Below are 13,018 nucleotides of genomic sequence, written 5' to 3' on the forward strand. Positions count from 1 at the left end.
AAATAATTAAAGAACTCACCAGGCTAGATAGATCATAGAAACAATAAAGATGAGTAAAACAAATGCACCAGCAGCTACACCATAAACCCAGGTCTTCAGCCTCCCATCTAAAAGGAATGAATGTTAGTCAGTAGTGTTTGAGTTAGTCTTGTGGAATTATTAGTTCCGATATAGTGTAGAAATACTTTTATAATCCAAAATAAATGTCTTCACTAGCAGTTACAGCTTAATAAGAGTAAATACCATTAAACAACTGAGCAATAGCTTCCCTGCGCACTTGTGTTTTGCTTTTCAGCCAAAGTTTGGATAATCTGAACAGAGCCGAGATGTGGGGCAGAGGCAGCAAGTGAGACCCCCATAAACCCAGCCCCTGGGCCTGCTGGTAGCAGACAATCCTTCAGCATGGTTGCAGGGCAGTGGGTCAGCCTGGGACTCATTTATGCTGTTAGCATCACTTTCCATTCTAGCTCCCGTAAACCAATCTGCCTGTTATTTTCATTCTTGTATTTCATTCATTCTTCTTCTATTTAATTTTATATTTTTAAATACCTTTAGTGTGTTTTACCTCATCCATACCTTAACTGCACATACACAACTTTCACTACTGCATAAAGTAATAATTTTTCAATTTCTTCCCCTACCAAATGCAAGTTTTGTTGTTATAAAACAACTTCCCCTCAAAGAACAAGCAAAAATACACCAAAAAAGACAACCCATGCTCATAAATAGAACAACAGTCTGTTGCTAATAAGGACTGTACCTGTGCAGTCTGTATTTTGGACATGATGTCCCTGCAGGCTGAGGTATATATCCCACTCTCCTGCTTGCCTTGATCCTAGATGCACTCACCCCAGGAAAATGAGGGAAGAATGGTGTGACTTTCTCCGTCTGTGGGGTTTTGCTCTGAGCCCCAAATGAGTGTCACAACCCCAGGTCAGTACATATTGTTTGACTCACTACTTTTATCTGATTAATTTTGCAAATTTCTAAATGGCTTTTTGAAAACATTCTTTTACAGAAAGTTAGCTGGCCTTGTTGCACCTTCTTGACAATGAAAATTCTGTAAAAACCCTGAATTATTTCACTTACAAGGGACAAAATTTTTATTTCATGAAGTCGTGTATATTTTCAATGTAAGCAAACACAGCTAAAATTTTTCTGACCAAAAACCGATTGCTTCCTGATACCTCTGTAGAACAAAAAGACATTATCAATGCAGTTGATGTTTCTACACAGTAATAATAATAAAAAATTGGTCAGACTGACTTTGCTTAGATCCACAGTAGCGCGCTCTATTGCTGTGCAGTTAAGTTCAGGCTTTCTGTTCTCTAGCAATGCAAAGTCTTGCCGTCATGTGGACAGCTTGTTCAAGACTAACCAATATAAAAACATTTTAGCTTCATTACATTAATCAACCTAATGAAACATTATAACTGATAATAACTGATATAACTGAAATAACTGATCCATTAAAGATGAATTGAACAGTAGATTTGACCTGACATATCCAATGATATGATAATACGAATGAGAAGAATTCGGACTTCAGTACTGCTAAATAGGTTAGTTTCTTCTCTCCTTGGCTTATTTCCATTGGTCAATGTAAGGGGTTTCGGGTTGTTTTGGGTTTGTTTGTTTTAAAATAGTATTATCTCCTTGAAAAAAAGACTGGTATTACCTTGTGTATGTATTTGTGGTTTTTTTTCAAAGCAGGGAACACTGTTAATGAGGTCATTCCTATTATGCAACTACAGGCATCTAACTCAGGCTTTCTGAATTCCCCCTGGACAGATTATTTCTAAGTATGCAAGGGAATTGGCATCTTAAACTCATCTGTTTTGGGTAACACATCAGCACAGACACCTGAAGAGGATAGTTTTAATACCTTCCTTTCTGGAACGGCAATATAATTTGTTGAAGACAGTGAAAGAACTATTTTAAATCTAGACTTAGAAACTGGGAGGAAAGGAATAATCATGTTAGAGTAAATCAAAATCTTTCCAATAGATACCCAATCCTGGAATTAAAACAATCAAGCATAAATCTCATCTGAAGTGCAAAATGTTCACTTTCTTCCACATTTGATCATACCTTCACTGGATAAAGTATTAGTTCTATTGAATACCGTTGTTTTTATCTGAGCTGAGCTGTTTCTTGAATTACTGTAAAATTCGTAAGTTTTCATGAAATCTCTCAACTGTTCCTTGCTCCAAAAACCATGTCTGAGCTCACATGAGCATCCACGTTCCTAAATAGTTGAAGGTGACTGTCTGACATTTGCTTATTGTTGGCACTCTGGCTCCTACAACCCACCCTCTGGCATTTTCAGGTGAGTTAGCTAGAATGAGTAAAAGATAACATATTTGGTAAGATGCTATTTTTTTAAAGGAGGACCAGAAAAGCTTAATTTTTTTTCTTTATTGTGGATTAAAGTATTAACTAATTGGAGTAAAGACCATTTTATTGCAGGTATCAAATATAGTATCGCAGTACAAATAACAGTAAATACTAGTAAAACTAATGGGAATGAACATGAGTATTTCTAACCCGAACATGATTTTATCTGCTTATTAGAAGTATTGCTGCAGTTCTCAATTTGCAGCATTTTACGGATTATGCATGTAAAGATAGTTTTCAATTCTCAGATTAAAAACATTCATAAAAGCTTTAGAAAGAAATGAACACCCTAAGACATAAGTGTGTTAGAATACTTAGCCCTATGTGATTTAAAACACACTTAAGAAGATAACCAATTGCTCTCTTCATGTAATTAACATTTTGGACAAGCATCATACCTCTTTATGTGAAAGTATTTTGTTAATTAAAGTTTTATTTATCTCAATGCTTAATAGTACCAGGAAATATTTACTGAAATCTGATTACATGATGGACTTTATAAAGTATTTTTGATGGGATAACTGTCTTACATTTCTCGCCACTCTTGCACGTAAGTCCTTGCTCAGATCTAAAGAACATGGTCCATCATAAAAGCAAATACTGCCTACAGAGACTTAGAGCATGTCTATGCTAAATATCAATAATACGGTTAGCTCTTGTCTAACATGAATTAGTTTAAATATGGATATGACAGAAAAGCATTAGCATATCTATACTGATTATTTTCCTATCATTTACGCTATGGCTGCAAATTTTAAGCAGCCCTTGCCCTTTGCAGTCTTCAGTGCTACCTTTTCACTCCTCTGTCAACAGCATTATTGATTGAGACAGCATAATCTAATATCCTGGCTTGCACCTTTGCAGCCAACTCCCTCATAAAATCATATTTCAAATAGCTTCTGTGAATTTTAACAGGTAGAAGGGATTAAAAGGAAATCTTCTGCAATACAAGATTTTATTAAATATGTTGATGGTGTAGCTGAGAAGGTTAGGGGTTTGCTTATGTCTCTTCCTTCGTTTTCAGTCAGGGCAGATGCCTGTCTTCTTAAATGAACACTTAAGGTTTTTTCTTTTCTTCCTTGGCATCACAAAAATGTAAATGCCAGACCCTGCAGCAGTACTTAGCATTAAGAACTGCTCATTGCATGACTTCACCTGGCCCAAAAGGCTGTAGAAACCAGGTCCTTCCTCGTCCTGACTGGTTACTGGAGGGCTGGGTAGGGTTCACAGCTCGACTGGTTTTCACATCTCCCTTTTTGTCCTCCATGGTGGGGATCACCACCACTGGGATGAGAGTGCACTGTTCGAGTGTGCCATCGGAGGACATAACTTCAGTGTATCCATCTTCACAACTGCACGTTCTAGTCTGTGGGGAACAAGTGTTTTACACTGTGTAGCAGAAAAACACAGTTTTCTGTGAGCCATAAAGCATAACAACATGGATGACTGGAAGAGAAGACTGTTTTGATGAGTGCTAGCCTAGTGTTAGACAAGAGCTTCATGTATTTTTATGCAGGTTTGTACCAAATCAACAGAGATTATTCAACATTTAATTGAAAGGTAGAAAATGGTCTGAGGTTGATTTTAACAAATCAATGATTAGCAAAATCTCTGAAAATACTTTTTGTTGGCATAATCTTTGTAATGCAGAGAGATGTGTGGGAAGCCCTCACGGGGGTGTTTTATGCTCCAATGCAGTAGCACATACCTCACTGCAGTAAGCGTGGGGTTGACTGCACGGTGGGTTACATGACCTGTCAGCATCTGGTTGGCGCATCACTAAACAGCCCCCTGTAGGACAGAAAATCATATTTTGACATGGTAATACCTCACCACTGATGAAATTACTGATGACATTACTTGCTACAGTATGTGATGGATTACAATTTTATTGCTAATTTGAATTTAGGAATCCTTCTCTTATTCGAAGGTGAAGGATAATTGCTATCAAGTATTTTCTTGTAGGTAGAGTAAGGATACAGCACATGTATTTGCATTCATGTGCATTTTAGAGAACTAATATTTGGCAAGTGAACCTTTTGTTTTTCCCTTTGTTCTTTTGGTGGATTGCTCAAAAAACAGTTTAAATGTTTTGTTGTGCTTGAGGGAACAGATTTTGGTTCTCTAGGGCCCTCCTTATGACTTACATATTAAAACTGTGGCCACAAAGAAAATAAAAGCATGTTTTTGATTTATATCTTTGCCTGTTAAACTGGAAACAAACTACTCGTCCAGTTTATGAACGGATACCTGTTTTCTGCTGCTCCTCGGGAGTAATTTTTACACATGCTATAGCTTTGCCTCTTATGAAGCCACGCTTCATGCTAGTCTAAGACAGATTTTTCAGAAGGAAAGAAGTATTATCAGTAAAACATGTACTGAATGCTGTGATACTGTTGATATACTGGGTTTCAGTCTTTTTCCTTTTTATACAGTCCTGGTTCTCATTTTACAGCTTTATGTACAGTGCAGTTATTGTTATGGACCAATACACACAATCAGGCTTTCACTATCATTTCAGCCAGAATGACTTTAAAATACATTTAGAATCAGTGTGAATTTACCTGGGTTTCCTTCTAGCTTACAGAAGAGGAATATGTATCACATAGTTTAAAATTTATACTGCTACAGGATGACTTATCTTGCATCTCCCAAATTAACAACATTTTTATACTGGTGTGATATGATGATGAAATCCTGATAGCTGTGGGGGGTCACGACCATAGCAGATGCAGTTAGATGTGGTTATGTAGATCCAAGTGTTAACGGGATGGCCGATGAAGAACAAAGAAAACCCTGCTGGTTGCCATAAGTTTTCCCCACCCCCAGAAAAGAAAATTGTCCATCCTAGCATACAAATCACATGCCTGTGGGAATCTATGTAATAAAATATCAGTCATCGAAGGAAGCTGCAGAAGGAAAGAGTTGCCTCATCGCCCATGGGAAAAAACACCTTCAAGTAAAAAAGAACTATTCAGCACAATAATATTATGCAAGTAAGTAAACAAATAAAGGCCTTAAAATACCAACAGGACTCATAATAAAAATTTGATAATGTCTGAATTAAAATACACTATGTTAGAGCCAAATGTGCAGCAATAAGGCAGCAAAGAAACACAGTAATCAGAGATATGGGTTGATTCTAGATCAAAATAGGTAATATCCATTTAAATCAATCGTGTATGTGCATCTATCAGTTTGAGTTCTTAAATACTGTAGTTTATACAAACCACTTTCAAAAAAACATTCAAATGTAAATTACAATCTGGTTCACGACTGTATACTTCATGCAGAGAAGTTCTCGCAGAACATTATACTTAAGTGCTTTGTTTGAAAACTATCAGGAACATATAAAAAGTACAGTTTTGCATTGCATGGAAACTGGTGATTACATTGTCTGGAATTTTCCACTAGTCTTCATTTCAAATCAGAAAGTTACCACAGCTTCAAAACCATGTACAGACAAACTTTGAAAAAAGAGATAATAATATAGGTCTGAGATTAGTCTGCCTAGGAGGTCCTGTCATGAAAAACCTGCCAACAACACACATTCATGCACTTTTCTTTCCTGGAATTTATCACATGGCTGTATTCAGTCACATCAGAACAGACTATTATTTTTATGTGACTGACTGTGATTTATGAATATATTCTGATTTTAACATTTCAGAGTCATAATTACGAAGACGCTATTTATTTTGAAATCCTGTAGGACCTTTAATAGATAATATCATATATTAATCTCAATAAGAATTCTTACTTAGACTTTTACTTACCATACAAGCATCTTAGCTAGGCAGGAAGCAATCAAGGTGCATAAATAATGCCCTGTTGCATTCGTTGTGAAGATGATGCATTTTAATATTCTTACAGCACAAGGTGACACTTGCAAAAGAGACTTTGGGCTATTAAGTATTATTTCAAAACCTTGCAAATATAATACAGATATTTTATTTCTACTGTTACAACAACCAGTAGTGGTGGATACCATCATCAGGAAGTATTGTATTGGCAGTCTATGAATTAAAGCTCCCCTCCTGTGACTGATCTTATAGTGGCTGGCATTGAGGATGTGCTTACAATCTCTAGGATTCTTTTACTATCACCTGGGCTGATATAAAAATTATTTAAACAACAAATGCATAACTCTTAACTTAAATGAATCCCTAATTCTGATAAACAAATTCATATAAATAGATATATATGAAGATTTTCTTGAATTCGGAGACCTCAGTCATTCTTAATTTGTGGTGTTTTGTGCTTTGGTTTGTACAAAAAGTAACTACATCCCATAGCTGTCCACTGAAGTATCCTGCTATAGGATTATGTCACTGAAGTGAAGAAATAAACATATTAGCACATTTATTAAAATTTGATGTTTTGTAATTTTAAGGAGATACATGATATATGCATGATATTATCAAGCTTTGCATCTCTCTGCCTCTGTATAGGCACTGAAATGAACTTTAATACATAAAAGTTCTATTTGTTGTAGGGCTTGAAATCTGAAACCCTGAATTCAGAAGTGTAAAGATGTCTACGGCAAAAAAAGTATACAATGTAAAACATTCTAGGTCCAGTACAGAAGATAATATTTATATTTACTTTTAGCATTACATGCTGCATAATTCTGGAAAAGAGATTACATCTTTAGTATGCAAAAACATAATGATTCAAGACAACAGCACGTTGATTCATACATCAGGAACAAGCGTTTTTAATAGATTCTTTAAAAAAAAAAAAAACTATTTGTTGGGAAAAGACATTATCCCCCTGTTTTCCAGGCTTTTGTGTGTATATAAAAAGAGTAGTTACCTGTGACATTTAAACCATCTGACCTTTGGCACCACACAGTTCGAGAAGATCCCTTCCATGGGCTAGCCATCCACTTGTATTCATAGCACTGGCCATCTAGACAGAGAACATTCATTTTTCAACAAATTTGGTGACAAGATTTTAGGCTACCACTGGTGGCAGCCACACTCATCAGTAGACCATACTCATTATGTTTAACGGCTTTTATGGCTAAGTATAGAATCATAGAATCATAGGATCATAGAATCATAGAATCATAGGATCATAGAATCATAGAATCATTAAGGTTGGAAAAGACCTCTAAGATCATCAAGTCCAACCGTTAACCCAACACCACCATGCCCACTAAACCATGTCCCTAAGCACCTCATCTACACGTCTTTTAAATACTTCCAGGGATGGTGACTCTACCACTTCCCTGGGCAGCCTGTTCCAAGGCCTGACCACTCTTTCAGTAGGCCCCTTCCTCCTTCACCCAGCAACTTAGAAGAGTACACTGCGCACATGGAGGCCCCAAGGTCTCCTGCATTTACTGGGTACATACAGAATAGACCAGATGCATCCCAGACACTAACTATAATGGTTGTACACACCGCTCATGGAGTAAGCCTAATGTAGCTAACGGGCAAAACACTTGTTTCCAATAACCTCATAATGGCCCATGTGGCCCATCTGTTGCACAAAACTCATTTAGGAGTCAGGTTCCTTCCCTGGTAACACTGAGCTTCAGTCAGTGCTCCAGGGCTTGTTGAAGTGGTCTGTTCTGCATCTGGCTTCACGTCTCAGCTCTGCTGTAAACCACTCATATGGCCTGGGATAAATCATGAAGTCCTTCTGCCCCTTAGCTCCCTCATAAATATAAAATTCCTTTTTGCCTGATATGTCTGGCCTCTGAATGGACAAGAAATGTCTGTATAGAAAATGACTTTTCTTAGATACTTTGTCCAGTAGCAGTGGTAAGCATGACTGAGACTTTTTAATGTCATTGTCATGCGATTAACAACAATTCAAAGGGTAGAGAGAAATCTAAATTTGGTTATGTATCAAAATGTAAAGATTTCTTTTTATTAATGTTATCAAGCAGATGAGACAACTATTTTTTCCCATATCATAAAAAGAAATTTTGTTATTAAAAAAGGATCATCGGTTCTCCAAAGATTGTGTTTAAAGTGGAAACATATGATAGCATTTGAAAGTTTTCCTGTTTGCAGTTCATACCTGGAAAACAAAAATTTAAGTACATTTCTACGTCTATCAAATCCGTATTTGCCTAGATTTGATACCATGAACAGAAAGAAAACAAAATTATTGTTGCTCTGTATTTTTTCTTACAGGAAGTGGCCTTCTGTGTATTCTGGTGCTTACCATTGCATGGTCTTGTTTCCAAAGCCTGTTCTGGACAGAGATGTTGATTCTCTAATTCCTGAATGATCACAGCCCGAGATCGGACTTGTATCCCTCCAAAGCCGAGATCCTCACCATTAACACAGGTTAGCTGACAAAGGCTCCATTCTGACCACTCTCTCAAGTAACAGTCCCCTGTCAAATAACAGTTTATAAGATGAACGATCATCATATGTGAAGAGTTTTTCACACTGAATACGTCTTAGAAAAAAATGTCCAAATCTGGTTTCTTAATTTTCCCTCTTTATAGTTTCTTTCATTCCTCATTTTAAATGTGACTTATACTTAAAAAAAGATAATATTTTGACACTCTCTGAATATCTGTGCATTAGAAAATAGTAATAAAAAGATCCTATGAAAGCCTATTTATTGTAAAGCAGAGTAGTTTCCTGTAGCATTCCCATAAGATCACTCTCATTTTGAATTTCTGAGTAACACTCCACCCAATGTCTGGATTTTTGTAAATTTTAGGGTATTGTGCATTGTATGCCTTACACTAAATTTATATATCTTTTTCACAATTCTTCTTTTATCTTAGAAAGAGAAAACATTGTCTAGTTTTAAAAAGATTAATTGTTTCTTATCCTCACACAGAATTTCTCTAAACAGACAGTAGAAGAAACTGCTGGAACATTCTTTGCAAGAAAGGGAAATGGGAGGGTGATTAAAATGTCTGCTCTGGCTATTTCATGTTAGGGTAATAGAGATTTGTAGAATGTTACCTTATAGAGTAAAACTGAAAAATAAAATCATACTAATGACACTAATTAGCATGATCAGCTACAGAACATTTAAGGAAGATCTTAGAGATCTTCCTTAACACAAGAGACAATTTTGTTAAAACTGCAGTAGAAAATGGGACTAGACTGTGCACAGACTCATAAATAAACCTCTTAGTTCTCATTATTTCAGTGAAAGAGCTATTAAAAATTCATGCTACCTTGCATTATACTGATGACAGATATAATCAGTACTGTGTTGACCAGATGCCTGATTAATGAAGGAATTTTATTTGCCTACGTTAGGAAAGCATGCGAAGAAATGAATAATTGAAAAACTGATGTATACGTAATGGGAAAACAAGTAGTGATTTTTGGAAACATTAGTTGGAGTGTATCATTAGCACATCCCCACAGGGCAGTTATTCTTGCTGGCTAAATGTGAGATTGTTGAAGAACAGGTTCCTGCTCAGCAAAATTTTAAAAGCAAGCAGTAAGCAGCTATATTTTTTTTATAAATTCGACTAACAAGGAAACAATTTTCATTTAATAAGTAAAAATATGTGAAAACCATGCAATTGGAATGCTGTGCACAAAGCAGTGATGGAAGCCTCTCCATTTTTTATTATTTTCTATTTATTGAGGCAACTTTACCTTCAGTTCAATCTGAAATGAACTGGAAAAAAATTCTGAGAAAAAGGAGGGTTGCAAGAGAACAAAAACAGTAGTGGTATGGAATTATAGGTACATTAGAACTGAAGGACTTAATCACTACTTCTGAAGATACATCACTAATGACTCTACTGAACAACAGCAATATACTTCAAATTCTACAAATAAGTGTTTGAAATGAACTGGAGAGGTTTTACTGGAAATTAAACAGCTGTTATAGGCTCTTAATCCTTCTCATTATGAGGGTCATGGACCTGATCATTTATAACAGCTCCTTTGGATTCAGTCTACAAGGGTAATGATAGTGCATGTCACATCCAGCAAGTTAAACAGCTAAAAACACTCACATTTTCTCAGGGATCAAAATATTAGTTTCATTTGGTATAGCCCCTTTACACACACACAAAAAAAAGACTCCCTGGCTTAGCTCCCTTAGACACCCGTAAAAGGCATCAAGTTCTTAGCCACTGTTAAAAGTATTAATAAAGCTGTTAGTGATGTAAGCACTTAAAGCAAATATTTAGCTGTAAACCTACACTCTTTATTTTATTTCAAAAGATTTTGTGAAAAAATATATTCTTATTAGGTATATTTTGTGACTGAGATATGTCTTTTATAAAATTTAAACCCTGGTATTTTTTCTGATTGATTTATTGTCATGAAGCCACTACCAGAAAGTAACTCTGTTGGTCATTTGATGGATGAATCCAATCAGTAAAGCATGTGAAAAAGATTTAATTGCCTGTGGCTAGTGCTAGGCACTGATAACTGTAATGATACCCAACCAGTCTTGAAATGCAACATTTATTTGAATAGCTGTGTTACCTGGACAAGGGACAGTGCAGGTTTCCTCAAGTATCATCTTCTTATTACCATCTATAATAGGCTCTACTTCTCCACAGAATTCCTCATCTACTACTTTGCCAACATCTTCAATGGATCCATCAAAAACCACACAGGAAATGTTCCTCACCCGTGTTCCCTCTCCACATTGAGCATCCTGGGGAAGAAGGATATACATGGATGCTGGACAGAAGAAAGTGCCAAAAGACTAGATCTGAGCTACATGTCACTCCAAAACAACATTGTTCTTTACTTCTAAAACGAGCAAACAAACAAACAAAAAAAAACCAGAACAAAAATTCTGCTGGCTGCTACCACTGTTTCTTAAAGTATGGAGCTAATTAAGCCTTTGAATTGTAACGACGGCAATATCTCAAGTGGAGATCTCTTCTAGGATGCCAATCTGTTTCCACAGATATTCTTTTACAATAGAAGGATTTCAATTATTAACAAAGATACTGCTTGGTTACCAAAGTTTACAGTTATACTTTGAATATCTGTAGGACATTGTTGTATCTGTTGACAAATATGAACTCTAAGAATAAATCTTTAGTTTTTGTATGAGAGGTGGAAGCAAATTGTATACAGTGTTATGAAGCAGGTATCTCAGCATATCACAAATATACCTAGATATACAAGCTCCATAACTTCGAAGTCCCATATGGCTTTTACCTCTACTTTGCATGCAGACCATTGACCGTATTGCCATCGATAACAAGGTTTTACTGGACAGGGTTTGAATTGCTCCATCTGAGAAGGACAAGGCCTCCCATCACCTTGAAATGGCTGATTTATGGTCCTTCTTCTGATCATTTTTCCTGTAAATAAGAAACAGCAATATAACTAACAACAAAGTGATTAGACTGATTTATTCCTCAAGATGGTTCTATTTTGGTGAAAAGCGTTGTGTTTGAATAAAGTAATTTTTTCCACATTTGACAAATTGGATTGTAAAGCAGATCTGTTGGCTCTTGTCTGTTATATGAATTTATATTTTCCAAGTCAGACACTTTATATTCTATCGTTTGTACTGCAAGAAGTGTAGGAGGATGTCTGATTAGGATTTCAGATTGCTCCTGTAACAGCAAAAAAAAAAGTAGTAATTTCCTAATTCAGAAGCCTAGGGAAAAATACTCTTTCTGAATGTGACAGTATGTTTGTGGCACCAGTGGAGATTCCGGCTCCTCATCTGGAGTTTGTTGCTAGAAGAGACGAACATGTTCTGTTCTTTCCCGAGTTAATACAGAATCATGTGTCCCATGATTGTCTGATTCCAGCAACCAGGAACAGCTTGCAAGTTTCCCACCCTGTCTGTCTGGATAACATGACATGCAGATTTTGCAGGAGATGGAGGATTCTTCACTCAGGCCCGAAGAAAATTAAAATACAATAGGCTTATCCAACATTAATCTTCTCTTCAACCATGAGTAGCACGCTACCCAGCATCATTGAGATACAGGTCTATTTCAAATGCTTATATAAACAGAAAGAGGAAGGCATTTTTATCTTTTCGGCACCTCTTGCTTCTTTCATCTTGCAGTGGACATTAGAACATTATGCTTCATTACAGAGAGGTCATGTGATATAACCAAAAAATTTTTTATGTGTCAGAAGTAGTGGTAAAGTGGCTGTTCTAGAATTGGCACCTCACAAAGGTTTCCACAGAACCAACACAGCTGTGGTATTTTAACCTAGATATAGATAAATATATGAACAAAGTCTGAAATAAGATGTATATATTTAAATGTGTATACTGAGGCTTATAATAAACGAAGGCATTATATAGATTTACCTACATAACACCCAGTGTTAGCCGGCCAAAACAATTCATCTTTAATTCCACATTTCAATCTGATGCATTTGGAATTGAACACCCTAATGATCATGACATGAATCTTTTGCTGAGAGCAAGCTACACAAGCCATGATGCAGCAGCAGAACTGTATCAATCTCCCAGACAGCTGTGTTCACTGCAGCTACCTAGAAAGACGTTTGCCAAGTGGAGCCTCATCATTCTTGGATTCACAGCTGCTCCAACTGAGGCGTCACAGGAGAAAAAAGATTTTCTTGAAAAGTACTGGAGGAAAAAACCCAACAAACTGCAACGAGCAGAATTCTTACATACAGAATTCTTCCTCAACTTTATGGATATTTGCACAAAAGCGGTT

The 13,018-nt window shown here is 36.3% G+C and overlaps 1 protein-coding gene across 1 annotated transcript in view; it reads right to left on the reverse strand.

Annotated features, from left to right (window-relative positions):
• Positions 1–13,018, reverse strand: part of LOC104084353 (thrombospondin type-1 domain-containing protein 7A-like) — a gene marked incomplete at its 5' end in the record, with an annotated part of 56,644 nt that overhangs the window by 2,064 nt on the left and 41,562 nt on the right. Inside the window, 7 exons of the mRNA XM_009588158.1 lie at positions 20–107; positions 3,553–3,763; positions 4,106–4,188; positions 7,213–7,308; positions 8,578–8,751; positions 10,833–11,007; positions 11,523–11,668. Coding sequence (XP_009586453.1) covers positions 20–107; positions 3,553–3,763; positions 4,106–4,188; positions 7,213–7,308; positions 8,578–8,751; positions 10,833–11,007; positions 11,523–11,668 — 973 coding nt within the window. The remainder of the gene's footprint in view (positions 1–19; positions 108–3,552; positions 3,764–4,105; positions 4,189–7,212; positions 7,309–8,577; positions 8,752–10,832; positions 11,008–11,522; positions 11,669–13,018) is intronic.

This window comes from Fulmarus glacialis, unplaced genomic scaffold (assembly GCF_000690835.1).
Source record: "Fulmarus glacialis isolate BGI_N327 unplaced genomic scaffold, ASM69083v1 scaffold122, whole genome shotgun sequence".
NCBI classification, from domain to species: domain Eukaryota; kingdom Metazoa; phylum Chordata; class Aves; order Procellariiformes; family Procellariidae; genus Fulmarus; species Fulmarus glacialis.